The sequence below is a fragment of the Nipponia nippon genome, unplaced genomic scaffold (assembly GCF_047370975.1).
Source record: "Nipponia nippon isolate SJK-2023a ecotype South Korea unplaced genomic scaffold, ASM4737097v1 scaffold_1, whole genome shotgun sequence".
Lineage (NCBI taxonomy): Eukaryota > Metazoa > Chordata > Aves > Pelecaniformes > Threskiornithidae > Nipponia > Nipponia nippon.
The window spans coordinates 96127597-96152100 of NW_028262290.1; the positions used below are offsets into that span (position 1 = coordinate 96127597).

Here is a 24504-nt window from a genome sequence, read left to right on the forward strand (position 1 = left end):
ACGGTACACTAATGCATGCATTAATCTGCAGTAGGAAAACAGATCTCTCTCCATGCCTTGGCTATACCAGTATCACCTATAAAATCCAGTCATATTTAACAGAAGAAAACCAACTTCACCACCACAGCCTGCCTGTCCTCTATTAGAATATGTTTAATTACGTCTTGCTTTCTCTGCGCAGGAGGATAAATGAGCAGGGAAGAGAATGCCGTGCTGTTGCTTCTGAGCAGCTGAGGAGGAGTAGTTTGCACAGAGGTGAGTACATGTCCCTGTTGGAAATTAATTGGAGACGGGAGTAGTAGAGTGCTCTGCGTTCGACCAGTAGCAAGTCCGACTTGCAAAATGCGCTCTGCTAGAGACTAGGCATTTTACCTATGCCTGAAACCTTTCTATCTAAAAGTCTACTGCAAATTCAGACAAGCCGCGCAGTACCCACAGTGTAAGAGGCTCTGCGTCTGGAGCTTGGGAGCATGGCAAGACAAAAGCGGGTGGGGTGGTGTATGGTCTGGCCCCCGCTGTTTGTGCAGACAGATGTGCTCACTGACTGCGTACGATTAGATTACTCGATGACTCTACTGGAGCATGTGAGCTGAGCTAGCGTTTGCCTTGATGTGTCATTTCATCTCTCCTCCCACTTGCTGCGAGTGCTGCTGCGTTGTGACTGCCCGGTGTCAGTGCGTCTGCCTGGGAGCTCCTGTTTCAGGTAGGCTTGTATTTTCTTCTCTTTGAATAGCCAGATTACGGCTGGCTGGGAAGTGCAGGAATGCCAGGGGCTGCTCTGAACAGGAAAAAAAGGGAGGGCAGAAGAGAAGAGAGAGGAATAAACTTTAACTACTCTTGTGCCAAGACTGTTTTCTTTTTCCCTGCGTTACACAGTATGTATGTACCTTCCAGCTCAGGCAAGGCATGTGACAAGATGCGTTAGAGAAGATTGCTTCCAAGCAGGGCCGCTCCACGAGGTGAGTTTTGGGGAGACTGTGCACATTGCATGGCAACTCACAGCAGCACAAGACCAAGGCAGATTCATCTTAGTACAAGAAGTTGTGAGGGAGGAGGAGACCCTTTACTTGGGCACAAAACAGTGGACTGTGGCTACTTGCATTTCCTAACCAGAAAAAACATACCGAGGAGAAATAGTTTGCTCGGAATTGCCTTGCTGTGATTTTAACATCTGTGCCAATTCAAACTGACAGCTTTGCAGGCGAGGGTCACGAAAAGGAATGTCATGATACACATGGTTTTGTCCTAACAATAGCATAGAAAATGCCAAGTGACTCCAGACAGACACGAAATGTGTAATGTTTGTCGCTACTGGCCAAGGCCAAACAGGAACTCAAAACCAATGTGCACAGCCTGTGCATCTTGCTTTTTAATTAGCTGACAAATTAGCTGAAACCAATTACCTATATTGATTAAGGCCAGGAGCAGTTTACTGAGTACTAACTATATGCCTAAGACATCCTCGTTGTCTGGAAAGATCTGTTCCCATTCATCCACAGGGAAGCCATTCCAATTGCTAATCCTACTGGGGAATGTGTTTCCACTACAGGAGCCACACCAAAAGCTCCTCTCATACTAAAATGAGAATTGCTACAATGCAGGTCCAGGCAACAAGAAAAAGGAGCTGCCCTGCAAGCCTCAGTCAGCAGCAGTTTTAGTTCTACCAGCGCAGACCCCTCTTACGCCGCCTATGTCGAATAGCGTGGTAAATTTGATCTTCTCTTAGCTTTTGTCCAGTACCTCTGCTTTTGCACCCAAAATATGCTGAGGTCCAGTACAAACCACGACAGGAGAAGCCACGGGCATCATGAGGTCTCCTGCCACCTTGCTGTTTTTTCACGGACATTTGCCATAATATGGTTCAGGTTTACATCTATATTTGGCTTCTCCCTGCATCTGAACTTCAGATGAGTCTGTAAAATCTACAACTCACCAATACCTGAGAAACATTTTTTCTTTTGAGGTGGCTCACGTGATTTGTACACTCTACTTCTTTGTTTCCCTGCTCTTTTTTTTTTTTTTTTGTTTTGATTTCTGCCTATAATCCAAGGCATGGATCTCATTTCACAAAGATCAGCACGAAGTAGAACTACCAAAAAAACCCCCTCAAACCCAAAGGTTTTGAGAGCTTGGTTTTCCACAGCAATCATTTGCATGCGTGTTTTCAGGTTTTTAATACTAACTGTGCCAGAAAATCGAGGCACTAGGATTAAGAAGTAGCACCAAGCATGCAGACTTCTTTCCCCGAAGGCTAGTAGTACCAAAAGACCACGGTTAGTCTGGATTGCTGCAAGGGTGTTGCAGCAATGTCTGTGCAAGAAAAAAACTGGTTTGTTTCACAACACACCAAGGGAAAGCTAAAGCTTGCATTTCGCTCCTGTGATGAGCAGGCCTATCTCTTGTTTTCTGCATGTAGCTTACTTGTTTGCTACGGACCATAATAGTAATGCAAACTTTAACACCTAAGAGAAGACAGTCTCTGCATACGCACACACATGTATAAATATATGTATTTTAAGTTCTTAAAAGTCTTCCTAGCTGTGTAGTAGGTTATGCAGTACCTAGCATAAGAGTTTTAAAAGCATCTGGGCAGACAGTTTCAAAGGCATCTAAATGCCTTGGAGGATCTCAGCCTTTGATACTTTGGAAAAGCTACCTGTGCTCTCTGCCCCCAACTGAGACTTCCTCAAGGAAATACTGGCTCCTGCAGGAATGCTGGCACCTGCCCCCAGTTTTCTTCCTTCCATATTTTCCTAACTCCAGCTGGGTGGAGGTCTCATGTTAAGACCATAGCACAGCGGAAAAAATGGTCTTGCAGCCAGCTGGCCCAGTGAGCAGGTGGGAAGACGTTGAACAAAATGGTCTATGGAGTGCACAGAGGAGAGCAAGAAGCTGCTGGCTTTATCTGTGGTGATGGCAGTTTGCATTACTGAGGTGTCAGGCGGTTGAGTGTTGTTCACTCCTGGATATAATTTGCTGTAACAATCAAATTAGGAAGGAGCAGTGGTTTGAAGCACTCCGGGCAGGTCTGTGCACCTCAGGACAGCATTCACCAGTCACGGAGCTGGGACATGTTTTCGCTTCATGGTGGTGTTTGCTGTATATTTCTTTGCTGGACTTGGACAGTGGTCTCAGCTCAGCATCTGCTCATCTCTCTGAATCCCCTTTTAACAAGCTGTACCTTTGGGTTGTGGCAGCATTTTCCAGATGACTTCTCAGCAGCGTCAGGCGAATCTTTGTTACTCCCTGGGACTTCGCACACCTCTGTTCCAGCCCCTTGGCTCCACCGGAGTCGTCCTCCGTCCGAAGGCACTGGTGTCCATGAAGAAGGCTGCACTGGATCTGCAGTGTGACCACAGCTGTCCCCATCTGTCCCTGCTCACACCCTGGTGAGAAGCTGCTCTGCTGCTTGCCATCACCAGGTAAGCTTGACTGCCAGGTCTGCCCTGCACTGGTGCCCCTCTTGGGGGACAGTCTAGCCACAAGTCCTTACAAAGTTTCTCCACTGCTCTTTTCCTCTTCACAGCTTGTGACTGTACCTGATGGGTTGAAGCCACCGCTTGCAGCCTTCAATCTGTGAATAGAGACTCCCAGTGAGTGTTTGGGGCCAGGACGGGAGGAAAGTGCAGCTTCTGGGAGGGACCTGACAGCACCTGAGGTGGCTTGTCTGCATGAGCTGGAAGGTAGGTGATGGTATTTCTGCTTTTGTAGCATGCTGGACTGCCCAGTAAAAACATTTGCTGGTGTAATTTCAGATCATCTGATACTGCCTCAGCATTACTTCATGTTGGAGCAAAATGACATGATGTTGGAAAAAGTTTATATGCTCCAAATGTGCTGTCTCATGGCAGCAGATCCACATGAATAGACTCAAAGTTGGATTAGGGAGAATTACCAAGTATTTCACTTTAGTCAGACCCATGCCAGAAGCTCTCATTGCATAGACACATTGTTACACCAAATGCATGCACATCTCTCAGAAACAAGAATATCTCCTCAGAAAGCCTAAGGTTAGCTTAAGTAGTTTAAATAGCAGGTTTCACTAATCCAGCTCCTTGTGATGGATGTAAGCCTGGAGCTCATCACAACTCGTCCATGACACTTAGCAGAAACTATTTGGCAGATTTCAAATTTACAAATGAGGCAAACATAGCTGCAAAAAACCTGATGGCTCTGATATAACTCTACACAGAGGAAAAAAAGACTCTCCTGTTTCTTATATGTGAGTGTTGGTGGCCTTACACGGTAACATGGTGTGCTGAACAAACCTTTCATAATTCTGAAGCAGCCATGACTGATACACTTGGGTAACTCAAAAAAGAAGTTCCTATAAGTAAAAAAACAGAATGATACAAGGGGTAAATGAGGTTTTCCTGTCACAGGGTGCACACACAGGAAGTTTTACAGCAATATGATACACGCAGGGAGAGTGGGGAGGGAGCAGCTAAGAACATACTCCTAAATTGAATTCAGGGACATTGTGAAATACGTAGCGCCGGCTGTTCGTTGCCAAGCTAGTAATTATGCAATGTGTCTGTTTAATCTTCAGGGTGCTGTGGAGCAGCTTCCATCTGCAAGTTGTTCACTACTTATGCTCCTTCCACGTCAACGATGACAACGGAACTATTAATATCGAAAGTAAGTACAGCAGCTGCGTACTATACATCAGATGGGTGCATGCATTCTCCAGCAGCAAGCAAGCGCAGCCAGCAAAACAAGCTGTTCGTGGTGTCTGATCTGACATCTTTGCAATATTTCAAGTGAGACTCTTTCTCTGAGCAGCAATGGATACGCTCAGATATTGCTTCTTCGCTGTCCTGATTCTCAGTGTCTCACTTCCATTTCTTTTCTATGCTGTTAATCTGCATGCACAAAAACCTCTCAGGAGGCTGAACTTCTCAGTGAGTTCAACTTTAGCAGAAGCCTGTAAAGCACTAATTGAAGACAAGGCGCCCTTTCTGAAGGAAAACACTTTAAAAACATCATTCGGAGAATCCAGTTGCACGGAGTACATCACGCAGAACCACTACATCACCCGCGCCCTCTCGGCTGAGGAGGCTGCCTTCCCCGTCGCCTATGTCATGACCCTGCACAAGGAGTTCGAGACCTTTGAGCGGCTCTTCAGGGCGGTGTACATGCCCCAAAACGTCTACTGCGTCCACGTGGATGCCAAGGCGCCGGCCCCCTTCCGGCAGGCGGTGCAGCGCTTGGTGGGCTGCTTCCCCAACGCCTTCCTTGCCTCCCGGGTGGAGCGGGTGGTCTACGGCGGCATCTCCCGCCTGCGGGCTGACCTCCACTGCATGAGAGACCTGCTGGCCTCGGCCGTGCCCTGGCGCTACCTGCTCAACACCTGCGGCCAGGACTTCCCCTTGAAGACCAACCGGGAGATCGTCCGGCTGCTGAAGGGCTTTGGGGGGAAGAACATCACCCCTGGGGTGCTGCCACCCCCCCACGTCACCGCCCGCACCAAATATGTGCACAGGGAGCAATTATACTCTTTCTTTTCTTTCATGCTATGGACATTTGTGCGCAAGGTGCCCCCGCCCCACAACATCACCATCTACTTTGGCTCTGCGTACGTGGCCGTCACCCGGCCCTTTGTGGAGTTCGTGCTGCGGGACCAGCGCGCCATCGATCTGCTGGCATGGTCTGAGGACACCTACAGCCCCGACGAGCACTTCTGGGTGACGCTCAACAGGATCCCAGGTGAGTACACCTTCACTTGTCTTCTCTGTAGATGCGCACATGCATGCACACATGCAAGGACATATACCTGAGGCTGATCTTGACGAAGCCTAGATGAAAAATTTAATCAGATCATAATTTATATAGAAGGCTGATCTATCAAATAAGCTTACTTGCCTTTTCTGACCACCAAGAGAGAGATGACTGTGCTGTGCAGGATGTGCATTACTGTTCTGCATCTGAGCAGGAAGAAGCCCAGGAGATCTAAGTTCAAATTGAAATCCTTGGACATTTCATCTGATTTAAGGCTTTTACCTGTAAAAATTGAGATGAAGAAAAGAGAAGGAATAAAGATTAAAATATGTGAGGTATGTAAGCATTGTAGTGAAGGTGTTTTCTACAAGATGCTCATTTTGCTGGGGGCAATTTTATTTTTCCACAAATAGAAGTCAATTCCTTCCTCTCTATCTATTACTCCAGAGCCAGAAAGTCTGAGTTCAGGCTTGAATCTGTTTCTAGTCTTCACGTGCTTTTCTGGGGGCACACACCAGCTCTCCTGTAACACCTGCAAAAAACCCCCTGTACTCATAACTACTGCCTACATTCCACTGTACAAGGTCAAGGATTTGTTCAGAGAAACAGAATCAGAGCGAGTATTTTCATCTTTACCTTATGTATTTACAATTAATTTTACCTTGTTCATATGACTGGGAAAGGGTCAGAAGATGCACAGGACTTCTCCCCCATGCACATTGCTTTTAGAAGCACCTGGTAGGACTTTACTGCTCCTGACTCCCTAGGGATCTACAGCACCCCAAAGCAGGGTATATAAGGAATGGAAGCAAGGATAAATTTCTTCTCCTGTCTTTTTTTTTTTTTTTCTTCTTTTCACCCTCTCCCTACTGTAACTTGTGGGAAATGAAAACAAGGAGCAGTAACAGAGAGGCAGAGCATGTCTACTTTAACCTAAGCAGCAGGCTGTGGGTCCATTTTGCAAGGCCAGTCTGCTTTCAAATTATCACATAACTCTGAGAATAGGGCTTGCTCTTCCGATAACTATATTTTACAACTGGCAGGCACAAGATGCACAAATGATTACTGATCAAGATATTTATGGCATAACCATCAGCACATATTCTTTTTAGATAGTTGACTTTTCCAGGAAGCTGGTTGCTGTGATCTTATTGTAGCCCATTGCCCCAGAAGCAGTAAACCTGGGATGAGATATGTTCTCCGCAATCAGAAAGCTTTAGGTGGCTGCCATTTGTTGTGCTGCACTGTGTAGCTTACGTAGGCTGTGTATTTCCTTGTTTATTTCCATGATCATCACTGTATGCTTTCCAGTGGTGCACATTGGCGTAACAATTTTTGTGCTTGTTCTCTTTGCATTCAAAAGAGGAATCCAAAAAAGATGAAACATTTCCACAGCAGATATGTGTCCTTCCTATTCCTTTATTCCCTGCCATCACTTTAGGGTGAACAAAAGTGGCCACGCAGCTCTGACAGATGTACTCAGGGGTGCTGTTGTCCAGGATTTTGAATCCAAACTTGTAAGCATAGCATGGAGTGTCTCATCTGAACATATTTGAGTCAGATGCAGAGCTTTGAGCAACTCTGGGGTGAGAAGTCCTTCTCAGTGCATGGGCTGTTAGCCTGGGACTTGGTTCCTGGCTCTCACAAAAATGTCTTGTTCAAGTTTGGCCAAGCCACTGCCTTTTAGGTTTTCATGCATACAAAGGGAGACGATAGTGTCAAGCAGTGGTCCAGCTGTTAGAGCAAATAGTTAAGAGGCCTCCAAGCAAGCGGAAAGATCGTTTAAAGACCAGTTTGGATGTACACCATATAATGAAAGAACTAAACCAAACAGATATTTGTAGTTTCAGACAGCTGTGATAATCTCAGTTCAGATAAAAGATAAAAATGGCTGTTCGGTCCCCAAACCTTAAAATAGCATGCTTATTACCCAGAGCCATGCAATGAAGACCAAGAGGTATTTTGTTTTTAGCCCCCTAAAGGCTAGGGAAGTTCAATTCCCATTCAGCTGGCTTTCAGGTAACAGTCTTAACTTACCTTTGGTATTTATCTCAGGCCACGTATCTCCCACATGACTCCTGTATGACAGAAAATTCTTGAAAGTCGCTTTTCAGATAAGGAAGAGAAGCATGGGGAAATCAAGGGAAAGTATTTGCAAAGTATGTAGGCCTGAAATGACTGGCCCTAAACCACTTCCCCTGGGTCACACAAGAAGGGAAACACCACCCTAGTGCAGGTTAGCAGCCACATCCCAGGCCAGCAGCGTAACCTCTGGGCCACCTTTCCCCCCTCTGCTCACGTAGAGCAGAAAGCAGGTTCTGGTCATTGTGGGCGAGGTGTGCATCCACAGTCCATGCTACTGAGTCCTTCAGGGCAGCCTTACTGAGTCCTCTTCCAAGCCAAAATCCTGTCCCCACTTTCATGCAATAGGGTCACAGTATATGCATGGCTTGGGATACAGGCAGCCTCAGGTACCCTCAGGGTACACACCGATATGTACATTGACATACACATATGTTGGTCCACTAGTAACTTACACGTTGTTCAAGTGGGAAAATAAAGGTCAGGAGAAGTAATAGCAGCACTTCTCATTCAGAGACACCAACATGCTTTACAAGGGAGATTAGTGCTATTATTTCCCATTCACAGAAGCAGGCAGAAAGGGGCAAAATGATATTCCCAGTGTTTTAAACCAGACCATGGGCAAAGACAGTGCTGGAGCACTGACACCTGACTCCCAGTCTAATGCACTGGGTTAATCTGCTTTTTCAGAATTGGCTCACCTGCAGAATGACAGAGCGTGGTTGCACTGTTGCTTCTGCACCAGCCCTGTTTCTTTACTAAGGGTGAGGGTGCACAAGATGGCTGAGCACTAAAAGCTTGTTGTTGCCAAAATAGGAAATTTTCTCCTGCTCATCCCTTCCCGCTCCCTTCTGCCCACCAGTCCTGTGCCAGCAGCATTGCCAGTTCAACTCACTAGTTCTGAAGAAAAACAATCTACTTTTTTTCCTGAGTCTGTGAATTTAATTGACTTGGCGAAGAATCTGACCAGCACTGAAGTCAGCACAAATTAAAGCTGGGGGTGAACATGCAGATGTGAACAAAAAGGAGAGGAAAATGGGAAGGAGAGGAGGAACAGGAGCCAGACCTTCCCCTTTCAGTGATGGTGAGCCATGAGACTGGCTCAAGCCACGAGCCTGGCTCAAGCCACCTTCTACAACGCCACCTGCATACAGGCATTTTTTTAACATCTGAGCTTGGAAGCGTAGGGCAGAAATATTTAAAGGCATTACCCATGTTTTATCAGTATCAACAGTTTCTGTACAGTTTTCATCCCAAAACAGACAAGAGATGTATTTGGGGAATCCAACGCTGCTAGTTGGACGTATTTTTGTTATTGCATTTAAGACACATTTCTAGGAAATGAGGATATGGAGATACAAACTTTAAAGTCCCATGGGTTATATCACACTTACAAACTGCCTGTCTAAAACTCACATGTTCATGTCTTTTTGCTAAATCTTTTACCTATAGGAAGTTCTCTCACATTGATAACAACAAAACAAGTCATAGCTTTGTCTGCTTTAATCTTCAAGATTATACTATGCACACCCTCCAACTGACAAGTTAGCTGTAAGGAAATATTCAAGAATGCATCCTCAAAGCCAAAATAAATATGTTAGAAGGGCTAGCCCATAGTCTGAAGAACAAATGTCGTCTGTGCGCCACAGAGAGTTCACTGCAACATCCTGTAAAAATAGCATCTCTCTTCTACTTTGACCTTTCTGCTAGGTGCTGCTGGCACCAGGTTCATTTATACAGATGATTCTTCTGTCTTAAATGATCTGGGTTAACACCAGTCCGGAAAATGTGAAAGAGTTTTTATTTGCAATCAATCCTTGCCCTGGATCACTACATAGTCCTATAAACGGCTGCACTGGCAGGACTGAAGGGGCTTGGTGGTTATGGGAATGAACAGCCAAGGTGTTTCAGGGACAGGGAATAAATCTCCGGAGGCCAGCAGCATGTATTTAGGTAAGAGGCACCCAGAGCACTTTAACCACCATCCTTATTCCTTCTCTCAACACTGTGACTGCACTTGTGCACTTAGAAAACAATTCTCTTTCCTACTTCCCTGCACCTCTTTTCCAAGTTTCTTGTTCAGGTTTCATTTTAGGGAATTTCTCCCAAATTCGGGTGTGGATACACAATTAATGTTTTAGTTGGGAGCAGAAGTGTGCTTCTGAAGTGCTTTCCCTCCAACTGTTCCTTCCTACTGCACGCTAGTTTTATTACTCAGATAACGATCTTAGTGCGCGAGGGCTGGCTCCTTCTCCGGTGGAACCAAACCAGAAGATGTGTATTAGCAGGACATCTAGTGCACTGCAGCAGCTAAGGGAGACACGGGGATCTGAATCGGGGAACAGCCTGCGCCACTGCCAAGCACAATGCTGGTCCTAAAGCGCACACTGGCAAGTATGTGCTAGTAGAAGACTCCGAAATGCCAAGGGCTCATGTTGCATACGTAGCTAGGTGATGCCTGGTCTTCCACAGTTGCTGTCTCCCACCAGCACGCCAGTCTGGTTGGTCCTTCCTTATCTCTACAATATTTCTTCTGCCTCAATATTCTTCCCTTGCTCTCCATCTTTTGCCATTTCTCCCATGCTGAACTTCTTTGTTCAGCTCTCATTTGTTCTTCAATGTTCCCCTTTCCTGTTGCTTTCCTTATTTCATGGTAAGTGCAGGAGATTTCAGGTTCTGGCGCACTCATCCAGGATCCTTGTTTCTGGATATCACAAAAAAACCCTGCAAGAGAACACTCATATCCAGGCACACTGCTTTTTCTATCTCACCTCAGCTCCTGTACCATTGTCACCAACTCAGATGCATGTATGGCAGGGGAGTGTGGGGACATGCTGGGCTGCTGGGGGATCACTTGTCCAGGGTATCGGTCTCAGTTTTGCACAGATGCAATGAGTACTGCCAGTCTCATAATAAGAGCTGTTAAATCCTTAGCAATCCCCCCAGGCTATGAGCTGCAAGAGAAAGTTTGCGTGTAGCAACCGGCTATTACAGAAATCACCCACTCATTCCCTGCCCTGTACGAGTGCCCGGTTACGTTCTGGCAACTGAGCAAGGCTGCAGATGCATCCTGCCATGCTCGAGCAGCCCTTCTAAGCTTCCATGAAAAGACTCTAACACGTGGTTCCTTTCTCTCCCTCAAAATGCTGGCGCTGTAGCAATGGTGCCATGCTCAGCAGTTCTTTGGTTCCTGTCACTGCAGAGTGCAACAGCAGCAAGTCTGGAGTGGTTTGCCCTTACACAGAGTACAAGGTGGTTAGCAGCCACGCCAGCTGTTAGCCACAGCAATGCACCTCTCTTCCCTGCTCTCATTCTGGCCAGCACAAAATTCACCTGGCCACCCGCAGGCAGTACGGTCCTGCCTCTGGGATGTGCCTTGGTCATGCACAGCCCTCCACAGAGATCATGAGTGGCGCTTGGCATTCACTTGGTGTAAGGGAAGCTGGAGGTTTGCAGGGAAAAGTGCCAAGGCAGAACCACTTTTATTCCTGGCTTCTGCAAGAAGCCTGCAGAATGGGGACCAGCTGTGGGTCATGTGTCCCAGACTGGGGAGTGGTGGGAAGGTGCACCATATCACTTTTGCTCTTGTGCCAGCCTGAAAGGGACATTGGGTACACAGCATGCCATCACCGCCTACTGCAAAACTAGACAAACTTTTGCATAAACGTGAGGTAGTTGTTGATTACCAGAAGGTGTGGCCCACAGTGTCGTGTGCGAGCCTGGAAACCCCCACCACTCTGATCTGAACGGACAGATCACAGAACCACCAGGCCTCCAGCAGCTTCCTACTGAGCACAGGCACCTGGGGACATCAGCAACCTCACCCTCTTTGAGTGAGGTTCTTTCTCCTGTGGTTGCTAATCTGACATGGAAATCGGGAACCCATCCGTGTAAGATTTTGCATTCTAGCTTGTGCCTGCTCTTCCAAGTATTCACCCAGCTGTGTGCCTACCACAATTGTAAGTGTTTTTGACACAGTTGCATATTGTGTCTAAGTGTGAAGACTCAGAATCCCCTCATCTCTCTCTGAGCCGGATGAAGGTTGCTAACATATTCGTTCATTTTGTCAATGGTTGGGAGGGAATGAAAATGATGGATAGTTTTTTTTGCAAGCAGAGTGTTAAACCACCCCCAGACTTTGAAAGTATATCTGCTCCATCCTGATGGTAATTCCTTGGCTGGGAGCTGAATGGTGGACAGAAAAGTGAGGACGACAGTTGGCACACAGTATGTCTCGGGTAACGGCAGGCATGTGGCGGGTAATACTGTGAGTGAAGCTAGTACGCTCTCAAGATAGGAGTTCTCCTTGTGAAAATTTCACTGCAGTTTACGTGAAGCAGTATCTTCACATCCAAACAAGAGCTGGTGGCTCTCAAGGAACGTCTCATTCACATGCCTTGGATGTGGGTGTGAGATCCAAGAGGAATACCAGAAAATTCTGAGTAGCATTGCTAGCACATTAATCAATCACATTAGCCAATACCTTATTTTTAAGTTTTTATATGGCTATTTGCTTGTACGAAGAGACCCACTTTTTTTTCCCAGATGTTTTAGCCTGCACTGAACTTCTCGTTAGAGTAACTTAATTCTTTGTAACAGTAACTTAATCCTTCATAACTACTTTGGTAACTCTCCACCCTGCTGTTGTTTGTAGACATGCGCTTGGAACAACCTTCTCTGCAACACACACATTATATTAATATGCACCGCTACATTTTTGTTCTGCCTGCTAAAATTGTTCCTTTCCTTTGTTCTAGAAAAAAAAGTATTTTGTACCTATGCCTCCATTATTTCTCATATAACTAATCCATGTCCTCTTGTTCCTATTCTCCATTATTTTGATGAGACTTCCTGATTGAGCAAGAACTTCTCATAGGAATAAGCTATAAAAAAAAAATAGGGATTTTCCTGTGACTGTTATTGAGTCTCATGCCCGCAAAGCTGTTGTAATCTCATCATCAAAACCTCTTTTTGCAAAACCTGCTTAAGGGAAGGTGTGGCAACACAGTCACAGCAATCACAAATACACCTTCTTTATGGCAGAATTTCCTGAAAAATTACTCTTGTCCTCTATCTACTATTCAGATATGATAGTTCATCTGAGAAATAACTTAAAATAGGGTTTGGTCTCTGTGCAATCCGCAGTCATTGGAATTTAAGTACTGCTTTCAATAGGAGCAGTACTTTGCTTCACAACCAATTGTTTGCTTCTCACTAAAACACTACTTAGTGATGACGGGACAAGGAAGGGTATGTCTTCAAGAGGCCTTTTTGAAAAGCCACAGCTAACAAATGGACTTGCACTCCTTTGCTTTATTCTCCTTTATCTTCACAACTATCAGACATTGATGTGATAGGCTTCAAACAGCACAACTCCTTGAAGAACAGGAGCAGATGAGTGTAATTTAAGGAAGAATGTTTTTCTTTCTGACTTCTGGCGTCGGGTAATGTCTGTCACAACTCATGCATGTAACCAACCAAACTTCAGTCCAGCTGCAGTAACAGAGATGTTTCTTGACGTTCCCAGATGCTGAGCTGCCAACAGCCCTTGTTTTTGTTAGGGGGGAACTCCAGTCAGGTCACTTGAACCTGTCCCCTTATTTCACCTACGAGCATATTCTTCTGACCACTAAAGCTACATTACACGTGTTGAGAGACAAACCCTGACGCCAGCACCCTGCCTGGGCAGCCGGGGTGGAAGCTGGAAGAACGATGCCTGAACGGGTGCCGGGGTGGGCACCGGTGGTTCCTGCAGAGCGTCTCTCCCCTTGGCTGTCCTCAGTGCCCAGCGTGTCCCCACAGGTCCAGCTCACTCCCACTCTGGGAATCGGGTGTTTTCTGAACAATCCTGTAGAGTTCAGCTCCTCTGATGCAGGACCGCAACCCTGCCAAAGACATTAGAGTTCATTTATGGGTCAATAACAGCTCAGAAAAACCTCCTTCAAAACATATCATCAAATGAAGCTACTAGAACTGAGACCCTCTCCTTATTATCCATTGGATGATTCAACACAGGAGGTGCAGTTTAGCTCTCTTATGACTGTCAGCAGCCTGATGGCTCAAGGAAATGATGTGCATTGCCTTAATTCAGACCGCCGTCTTGAAATATGTAGTTTTAAATTAGCTTCTTTTTTTTCCTTGAGTTTTATTTCCTTCTCTCCAGGTTCTGAGGTCTGCTTTAAAGCTTGACAATCTTGACTTTATTTTAGTTAATCCCTCACTCCTCTACACACACACGTTTGAATTCACATACCGCACTGAAATGAAAATCTATGGTGGCAAAATACAAAATTGAGCCTTTGTACATTTTTAAGGAGGGGTGGTGGGTTTTTTTCTCCGTTGTTTCAATCTCATCTTGAAAGAAAATCTCTTCTTCTGAGGACTCTCCCATATCTTTACCAGCCACCTGCCTCCCATGGACAGCTGGGAGAACTTGTCTCACAGGACAAACAAGAAAACAGACAAACCAGGATTTCAGAGCAAATCATTCTTGCGTGCTGTCTTATGAGCTCGGTCAGACAAATTCTTGTTGCTGTGCAGGGTTAAGAGGTGACCATTTCCATCCTACCCGCATTCGCTCATCAGCTTCTCTCCATCCTTCTACTGACAGCTTAACTCCTTGATTTCTCCCTATTGCAGTTCTGTAAGATGACAAAAATGGAAAAAAAAAACCAAACAAACCTAATTTACTGTTGGAGAACCTGGAAGGGACTACAATAGATTGGATGAACCTGGGAATGAAGCCCTGTGTCCACAAGTGGAACTTCTCACGCAGCTAGGAGGGTTGCAAGCGCGGTGGCCACCACCAGAAGGCAGGGCCGGCCTGCAGGGCGCGCGTCCCCTTGCCCCCAGCACTGCCAGCACCAGCCCGGGGGCTCTGTCTGGAAACGTGCCACGAAGGCGGCAGGGGCAGGGAGCACCCTGGGGTGCTGGGCTGGCTGTAGGCGGTGGTGAGACAGCCCTTCCCAAGTGTGGGAGGTGGCTTGCGGCAGTGCGTTTCACGGGTCAGCCTCGCATTTGTGTCCTCTCGAAGTGGGACTGCCCGGGAGGTGCTGGCCAGGCCAGGGGCAAGCCGAGGCTGGCAGTGTGGGCCATGCGGTGGCAGCGGTCAGTGCGGCTACTGGTGGCTGCCATGGTGCTGCTGGGTGCTGCCATGTTGCTGAGGCATGGCAGGCAGTGGGGGGCGAGCAGTGGCAGCTCCCCGCAGGCCACAGCGCTGGACCGGGCGTGCAGCATGCTGCTGGCCGGGCGGGACCCCTGCCTGAAGGGCAGCTGGCTGCGGCCAGCACCAGGGGCAGCCCCCTGCAACATGTACGTGTCCCGCAGCCGCTACATCACCCGCGCTCTCTCAGCCGAGGAGGCTGCCTTCCCCGTCGCCTATGTCATGACCCTGCACAAGGAGTTCGAGACCTTTGAGCGGCTCTTCAGGGCGGTGTACATGCCCCAAAACGTCTACTGCGTCCACGTGGATGCCAAGGCGCCGGCCCCCTTCCGGCAGGCGGTGCAGCGCTTGGTGGGCTGCTTCCCCAACGCCTTCCTCGCCTCCCGGGCGGAGCGGGTGGTCTACGGCGGCATCTCCCGCCTGCGGGCTGACCTCCACTGCATGAGAGACCTGCTGGCCTCGGCCGTGCCCTGGCGCTACCTGCTCAACACCTGCGGCCAGGACTTCCCCTTGAAGACCAACCGGGAGATCGTCCGGCTGCTGAAGGGCTTCGGGGGGAAGAACATCACCCCTGGGGTGCTGCCACCCCCCCACGTCACCGCCCGCACCAAATATGTGCACAGGGAGGTGGCCGGGCACAACGCCTCGGGGCTGGTCACGCCCCGGCTGCACAAGGTGCCCCCGCCCCACAACATCACCATCTACTTTGGCTCTGCGTATGTGGCCGTCACCCGGCCCTTTGTGGAGTTCGTGCTGCGGGACCAGCGCGCCATCGATCTGCTGGCATGGTCCGAGGACACCTACAGCCCCGATGAACACTTCTGGGTGACGCTCAACAGGATCCCAGGTAGGACATCATGTCCAAGGAGGGCACGAGGGTCCCCACCCCAGCACCTGCCACCACTTGGCTGTTGCGTGGTGCCAGCCAAAGAGCCACCAGCTCTCTGTGGTGGCCACCATGGCTCACCTCTTCACGGAGGTGTTTCCAGCTGTGGCTCTTGGTGGTGCCCACCAGCAGGTTGCCGCCACTCCTGTTGTTTCACATGGAGAAACACCCAGGCAGGTGACAGCCCGTGTTGGCAGCACTAGTGGCAAGCAAGGAAGGTGTACTGAGCCTCCTTGAGTTTGATGTCCTGGACATTTATCCACTTGGCTGAGCTGTCTTCTGGGGGGAACAGCATCCGTGACTGGGTAAGGGAGGTCCCAGGCATGGTGGGCTTTGCAGTGTGATGGGTTCAGGGACGCCAAACGCCTTCCTGCTTAGCAGCCGCTGCCCTGCCCCATGAAGACCCAGGGATACAGCTTGGCATCCACTTGGCTTCCACCCTCTTCGGCCGTACTGTCTCATGTGTATCTCCTTGTACCATCTTGCTTCTCCAAAAGCCACCAAAGGGGGTTTCCAGGTCCCTCTCACACACTGGTGGGCTGCACGCTTTCACTCATGGGGAGAGAGTACGTGTTTGCCGACCTATACGTGGCCCACCCCAAGCCCTTTATGTTTCCCAAACATAAATACAAAGTCCAGCAAAATTTGTGGTTGATTTCAATCAGGTCTTGCAGAGTAATATTCCCAAGGGTGATGTGTACACCATTTCAGGCAAATTTCTGAAGTACATATTCCTGCGCACCAGCTTATAAAGCGCAGGAGAAAAGCTTGGATGAGTTGGTGGCACAGAAGTGTAAAGAAGTTGTCCCCTTCCCTAGAGAGAGATTCCGATGAGGATGAACAGGCTGCTTCAGGGGACTGGTAGAGATCAACCCATTGGCAGCTAGGATTTAACCAATGCATTGGTTTGATCCCGGAATCACAGGTACAGGACTTGGAAGGTCAAGGCAAATCAGGCAGCCTTTTATGCCGCAAGATTTCCAGCCCATGTCGGTTTATGTATGTGTTACAGAAATGCTAACGCAGTGGCTTGTTTGTGTAAGCTGGCTATATTTGTCTTCATAATACATGGTAGCGATGCAAAGAGGAAAGGGAGCGAGCTGCCTCTTGGAGCCAGCGCATGCAGATCAGCTCTCACTGGAATTGCAATGGCAGAAAAGCAGGAAGAGCTTAGCGGAGAAGCAGGTTGTGTTGCCTTTGTCCTGTGAATGAGGTCCAGGCTCTGAAGCAGTGTTTTTCCTGCCTCCAAACCTCCGCCACCAAGGGAAGACATGAAATTAAAGGCATCGGAGTGACTGGCCTGTCTTTCTAGTCCCTTGTGGCTGTGTTCACACCCTTCACACCCGAGCAGTGCAGTTCTGCTGGTGGCTGTTTCTAAGACCTGGTAGTCGCAAACTTGTTTCCAGGGCAGTGCTCAGTACTGCTGTCCAGGACCCCAGAACAAGACCCCAGAACAGCTTCCAAATCTGAAATCAGTTGCTCAAACAAATATTTGAAGGAAAATATGGTAAATCCACTTTTTTTCCCAGTGCTGAGCTACACTTCCTCCCACTCTTTAATTAACTTACAAAAGTGCCTGGTTTACTCAATTTGGGAGATGGTGAATAATGTGAAGTCAGTAGTTCTGTATTCCTGGAAGGCAGTGCCTTCCAGTGTTTTTGTGGATGTCCTGGAGTCATTCCTGTTTTGTCAGTCATCTTTCTGCTTTCCCACTGTGTCAGCATTTTCCAAGTCTTTCCGCACACCACATTTACTGCCATCTGTTACAAACAGGTTTTTAATTTGGTATGGTAATGCACGTCCCAGGCCGTTTAAAGTGTTTATCTCCTGCCATCACTGCCTCTTTTTGTCTTTTATAAAGTGTTATCTTTAGCTTAATGCTTTCTCCAGAAGAGTAACATTTTCTGAATTTTCCCCAGGACAAACCCACACTTTTTGGCACGTTATTTTATTTGATAATGGCCCAATATACAGAGGGGGAGAAATAAAGCCATGAAGTTCTGGTTATAGCTGCCACATATCTCTGTTTATGGCAAAGTGCTATGGTGGTTCTGCTGTTGGATCATACGGTCTTTTTGCATCTGATCTAAAAGTCATGACCCAGTATTTGCAACCAGCCATCCTTACTTACCAGGAACAAGCTATCCTTAAAAACACAGAGCAAAGCAAGCAAACAGAAAAAAACCCTGATGTTTAACCTCCTTTTCAATTTCTCAAAAAAACCCAACCCCAAACCCAAGCCTCCCTGACATTATACAATGCCTTTAGGGTCTCATTTGTCCTTCACCGCTCTCCTCTTCAAGCTCACAAGCAAAATAGTTGTTGGGTTATGGTAACTGTAGAGGTACTGTACTTGTTGCCATCTAGGAAAGGAACAGAAAAAACCAAAGTAGTACCAAAATCTTACTTTACTTTCACCTTTATTTTTTAGAAAACGCCAGGCTTAGGATGATGACCCATTCAGCTGCTGTTTCAGCACCGAGGGCTTCTTGCATGTGCTGCAGTCACCAGCTGAAATTGTGCTTTACAGAACTGCTGGCAAATCACCCTGTTTAGGATTGTGGTTAACCAGCAAAATAAATAGCCTATACTAATACACATTTTAAATTAAGTTATGAAAATCAGGAAGATGGGCTAATTAGCCTTAAAGAAAGAGAGAGGTCAGAACTGGAGATTAAAATGTCAATTTTATTTTACTTAAGATCATATTTGAAGGGCTTAGGTTCCCTGTCTTTGCACAGGTCCCACAACTCCAAACCAGTGCTATTACGCATTTCGTACAAGCTCTAAAAGGCTTTGTTCTCATTGCATTGTAAATCGAGGAAAATGTCTGTCTTTTCAGTATCCAGAGTTAGTACAAATGATAGATAATAATACAAATGTTATGAAGATGTTTTCATAAAAAGTGCATGGTTCCTTCCCTGCCGCTCATACAAGTGTTTCCTTTAAAAGGAAAACAGGAGGAAGTAGGAATAACAGGCTTTAAATATCCCTATTAAAAATCTGGAAGAAAAACACTTGAACATGTTTAGCTGTTAAAACAGCTTAACTTTTGCATCAACTATGATTAGGCTATTACCAGGGATTATTAGCATTAATAGTAATAATACTAAACACTGTTATCACTATCGGACTCTGCACCCCCTATGTGTACAACAGAGATGATTGACAAAAATCGCAGAGTTTTGCTACTGAGGAGGGCTACCCGCGACGGGGAGCTCTGGGGTAGGGGCTGAGCTTCAGAGGTGCGGGAGCAGCACGGAGCAGCGATGCCCCAGCTCGCCCTCGGCTCCTGCCTCCCGCTGCATCGGGGTGCGCAGGGAGCAGCTGGGTTGGTACAAATCCTCTCCTCCCTGGTCGCTGCCACCAGTCAGTGCTGGTGCTTCTGCTGCATTTGTTAAAAAGCTTGAGTCCCAGATACTCCTCAGCAGTAACGCTGCAGTAATTCTTTGCATTTGAGCAAGTCAGTCTTTTCCTTTGCTTTCAGCTTCATTAGGAGAAAGCAGAATAAACGTCTGCATTTTTGTACCTGCTGGCATGCACGTTGGCTCCCCATAGGCTGCCTGTTCTGCCTTTTGATAGCTCAGGTACAGCGTTGGTCATTGCTTGCTGGGCAGGAAAGAATAAAAGATAGTTTTTTCCAAGCAGACAAATAAGTTATATACGAGTGTGTGCGCCACGGTGAGAAATTGGGGCTTTCCCAGCCTTTCTTAGCAAAGCGGTTTGTACATGGGGTGGCAGTTACACAGTCCGTATCACTGTTTTGTTCTTCAAAAACCGATTAAGCCAATAAGAAAGATAAAATTTGCTGAAAGGGATGAGTTCATAGAAAGCTTTTATTATTTTGTACCTTTGCTTTTTTTTTTTCCCCCTGTATTCTGAAGACAGTTTTAGGAAATACTTCAATAAACTTCTTTCACTGAATTGAATATGATACTGCAGTACAGATCTGGCACGCAGGTTTCCCTAGCTGTACCTACCTGATCAGCTCTTGCTTTCAAAGGCAAAGACTTCATCCCATGGCGATGGTCTGTTATAGTTACTGCCTTGTGCTGAAGATACTGATATTCCCTTGCCTCACAGCAGTTGCCTACACGTTGCATACATGTTGCCCGTTTACTCTTCAGCAAATACCAACTGCTAAATGTTCAGCATTTCCCCCTTAATTACTTAAAATGGATGTTTGCCAGGTTATAGCAGGACTTGATCGTTTACTGACGAGGAGAGGGTCTCTTACCAGTTTATCTCCTACATAGGCCCTGCAATCTGCCTAGACTTATATATATTATTATATAACATTATAGGCTATGATTGAGTTTCAACAGCTCCCTCCAGTTATATCATGCTTGAATTTGTTCTGTTAGTCTCTTTTCTTAAAAAAAAAAAAAAAAAAAGACAGTATTTACCACTAAATTCATGTGAAGGTATTATGTGTCGGTGGCCCAGTGTTCAAATAGCCCTTGGAGGGCAGTGCTGGTTGGGAAGGCGACATGAGTGATCGTACGTGCATGCAGTATCATACTGAAGCTGCTGCAAAAGAGGGATTTTATTTCTCAAATGAAATGCTTAGGTCTCTTGGGCTGACATCTTGTTTATCTCATGAAAGCTGCTTTCAATGAAGAAACTTGACAACAAGGTTAGCAGCCAGGCATCTGTTGATGTATATTCCTAAGTATGTCATCCCAGTCCTGTGGAGAAAGGTCCCAGAGAGTGGACATAAACCTGAACATATAGCTGTTAAAAGGACTAATTATTTGATTTTCCGTTACCTAATTGCAGGTGTCCCAGGCTCCATGCCCAATGCATCATGGGAAGGTGACCTGAAAGCAGTGAAGTGGATTGATATGGAAGAGAGCCATGGAGGCTGTCATGGTAATGTGTACATTTTTCTCCATTTCTTCTTCCTGTTCATATAGTGAAAAATACTCGACTGTTGCTCCTCTACTCCTACAGCCTCTAATCATAATGTGAGACAGTCTTTAGACAGCCTTTCATCAGCGAGAAGACATTAAAAAGGAGTCATCTCCTTCATAGTCCATATGTGAATGACAGTAGCCACATAAACAGGGAGAAAGCTGGCACAGTTGCTTCTTCATCAGGAATTTTATAGAATATATCAGCCTTGGGAAGGGTCATATTTGGCAGCGCTTAGGGCTCACATGAGTTAGCTGACTATTTTCCTGAAGGCCTTGGGGGAATTTTCTCGCAGGTAGGTGGGAAGAGCCCCCGTGTATGGCCCATGCTGGGACGCAGATGTGCTAGTGCCAGCAGCGGTGTGCGGGGCAGGTGTCCTGTGTGAACTTGGACAAATCCCAGCTCTCCGCTGGGCACCGACGCCTGCCAGAGTCCCAGCTGACGGAGGAACCTAAGGAGCTGTGGGCTGACGGTGATGGTTGAGCTCTGAGTTTTCCTATGTCATGTTACTGCATGACATGACATTAGCAGTAGGTAATCTTCTGTGTGGCACACTTAATTTTTCAGTCACTGGTTTGTACATTGCGTACGACTACTACTTCTGACATATCCAAGTGGGATGAGAAAGGGAATGCCAAAACGCTAATGATACAAATTTTATTTCAAGAATTCTTAATCCATAACATAGCTGTTTGTGTCGAGGAGAAAAATGTTGAGAACTTCAGTCAGCTTCAATTACAGCAGTTTCACATCGGCATAACTACATTGAAATCAGTGAAATCACACCATTATCACCCAGAATTAGTTAGTGGAAAATCTGGTATGAGTAAAAGTATCGGTTTCTCTTCACTGACAGAAGGAAATTCCCCTTTGCTGTGTTTCAGCCTTGTCTCAGAGAGTCTCAAGTAGTAACACGTCTTTTCTGAGCTATCTCCTTATTTTGCTCATTATTTATTCTGAAGTAACTTTCTTCATTTCATCCCATTGTTCATACTTATTCCCATTGCATGTCCAGTATGCCTTTTAGCATGTTTGTTGTGTAGGTGATTATTTATAGTGGCTTTGTAGATAAAACTTCTCAAAAATAATTAGTTGGATCCTTGATTCTGACGTTGTCTTTTTTCTTTTGGCAGGCCATTATGTCAGAGGCATTTGTGTATATGGAACAGGTGACCTCAAGTGGCTTTTTAACTCCACCTGTATGTTTGCAAATAAGTTTGAGCTTAAAACGTACCCCCTGACGGTGGAGTGCCTGGAGCTGAGACATCGGCAGAGAACCTTGTCCCAGAGTGAGGTTCAGGTGGAACCCAACTGGTATTTTTAGCTAGCAAAACCCCAGGCTACAACATCGATAAAAGCAGTCAAGAGAATAGCAGCAGCAGCAATCTTAATTTCTGCTGTGCCAGAAGCATAAACTCATGAGACGGGTTTCTTTAGGATGTTCTGTACATGCAGCTCGGGTCGGCTTGTCTCCCACTGCCTGCAAATCTCACCTTCCACTTAACACACAGAAGCCAAAGCACGAGAGATCCGAAAAGAGACGCCAGGGCAAAGCTCCTCTTGCGGCTGGAGAAGCTTTGCATTTTTGCCATTTTTAATGGGCTATTTTCCAGCTCTAACTTTTGTCTTGCTACACTGTCATTGCTATCTTTTTGTACAGAAATATAAACAGTCATGCATCCCTGGCACTTCTTGTGTGTAAAAGACAAGTGTGCGCATTTGGTGAGCAAAATGGCAATGAGTCACAGCCAGCAAGATCTTAAAAGCAGGAATACAACTGCTGGCTATACATACAGATACTCTTTTGTCAAAGATACTGATATTTATTGCAGAGAACTGATGGAAAAGTACTGGAAATGGAATAAAGATGCTGCACTTCCCAGATCTTACCTGTTCTTTACATATCTGTTGGGGTAAGGTTTGTAAGAGAAAACAGCATCCTTTACTAGATCAGTGGGTGTGGTTAGAAAAATCAGATAGGCTTTCAGGCACAGGAGCCCTTCTCCATGTCTGAAAACTGAGGGCTTGCATTTGTCTTACTTGGCCAACTAACAGAACCAGAAAAAAAACCCCAAAATCTCTACATGCAGATTTTGGCCCACCAGTGTTCTTAGATCATCATATTTCTAAGGACACAGAGGGAGAGATGGAAAGTGGGAAAGAAAGTAGCAAGATAAATATTTTCAGGACTGAAAGGGCAGTAACTGAGCTTTGGGAATAACTCAGTAATTCTGTGTCATATTTTGATATGGCATAAGCCTTCTTCCCAAGTTTCCTTCCTTTCATCTTCACGTAATGGTTAATGCACATACTTAACCTTGCAGCTCACTTCATCACAGCCCTATTTTTATTCCCCAGTAACAGCCACTAGAGGGAGGCCATCAAACATCTGAGTAGATTTTCCCTTCCAAGTCTACATAAACCCCTTAAAGCACACAAAATCTCAACAGATTAGGCATGCCGCAGAGAAAAAAATCAGTGCTTGGGAATATTTCAATATGGGCAACAGAAGGTAAAAGTTACGGGTATTGGTCATCGTGTCCTAAAAAACAAAGCAAGGAAGCAAAACTATGAATGCTTCTTCCTGTGGCTATGACGGTTGTATTTACGTTGCATTTTAGCAGCACTGTTGAGGGGACCTAGTCAGCAGCACGGAGGCGGTATAAATCAGAATGCCTGAATCTAAGGAGAGTCTGTGCTGCTTTCCTGTCTCTTTTCTGAACAAGCGACGGTGGCTCAAAGAGTTCCTTTTGAATAACAGCAATTTACCACCAACTTTATTAAACCATCGCTAATTTCAGGGTTGTTTAAAAAACTGGATTGCAAACTGCAGCAGTTCAGGAATGACAACACATCATATTTTCGATGTCCTGAAGCACGGCTGGTAACCCCCAGGGAAGGTTCTGAACAGGCAGGATCTGCCTCAGTCAGCTTATTCTGCATTTAGAGCTGCCAACACCTAATAACGCAGATCCCTGCAGAAAGGCGCCGAGAATTTACCTCCAGAGCAGAATTTTGGTGGAAATCTTGTTCAGTTTTTTGGGGAGGGGAGAAGAAGAGGGCTTTGCAAACTTGCTGCCATGGTGGCAGCTGCAGAGAGAAGTATTTCAGAGAGACTCATTCTTTTAAAGAGGGAGTTTTAGGGTGTACAACTTGAGACGCCTGGAACCAGCCCCCTCTTTGTTTTATCAAGCTGAATGTTCCCCAGATTGAAAGGTCCCAAATAAAATAAAGGCATTCTCACCATTTTATGTGACTATTTAAAGTAGTACAGAGTACAAACAAGATTACTTTTCATTGTTCAGACTCTGCAGGCAAATGGCAAAATAGCAGCAGCAGAAGCAGTAAGCTTGGCAGTTTGAAATTATGCGTATAAAAGGGTATTGTACTCTGAGCCTGAACAAATATAGGTATTTTAAGACTGGGTGATATCACCTGTTTAAGTAAGAACCCAGAAAAAACATCACAGCTGGTTAGTCTGTTGAGTGACCTAGCTTTCTGTCCAGTCATGATTTAGAAGGTTGTTTTTTTTCATGAATGCTACTCCATGTTACGTTTTTCTGGAAGTCAATTAATTTGTTTTCATTGTGTGCCTGATTCTGGGGCACAACACCTGCCTCATCAGCCTCTTCTTTTTTTTTTAAAGAAAGAACATTACAGTTAATCACCGTTTGCAAGGTGACGTGGAAAGAAAAGAGGGAACAGAACAAATTCTGGTGGCCAAGCTCAAGAAATGCATCTG

At 46.2% G+C, this 24504-nt stretch overlaps 1 protein-coding gene across 6 annotated transcripts; it reads left to right on the plus strand.

Annotated features, from left to right (window-relative positions):
- Positions 1 to 210: 210 nt before the first annotated feature.
- Positions 211 to 23986, plus strand: GCNT2 (glucosaminyl (N-acetyl) transferase 2 (I blood group)). 6 transcript variants are annotated; one of them, XM_087763183.1, is made up of 8 exons: positions 211 to 255; positions 559 to 703; positions 877 to 959; positions 3198 to 3422; positions 3498 to 3683; positions 4550 to 5706; positions 20628 to 20720; positions 21896 to 23986. In XM_087763183.1, the coding sequence occupies exons 6-8, from the start codon at positions 4785 to 4787 to the stop codon at positions 22084 to 22086; spliced, it is 1206 nt and encodes a 401-aa protein (XP_087619309.1). In that variant the 5' UTR covers positions 211 to 255; positions 559 to 703; positions 877 to 959; positions 3198 to 3422; positions 3498 to 3683; positions 4550 to 4784; the 3' UTR covers positions 22087 to 23986. The 6 variants fall into 6 exon arrangements, with proteins under 6 accessions (XP_087619309.1, XP_087619299.1, XP_087619320.1 ...); XM_087763173.1 differs by having other exon boundaries at positions 3527 to 3683; XM_087763194.1 differs by lacking the exon at positions 211 to 255 and having other exon boundaries at positions 650 to 703; positions 895 to 959; positions 3527 to 3683.
- Positions 23987 to 24504: the final 518 nt, after the last annotated feature.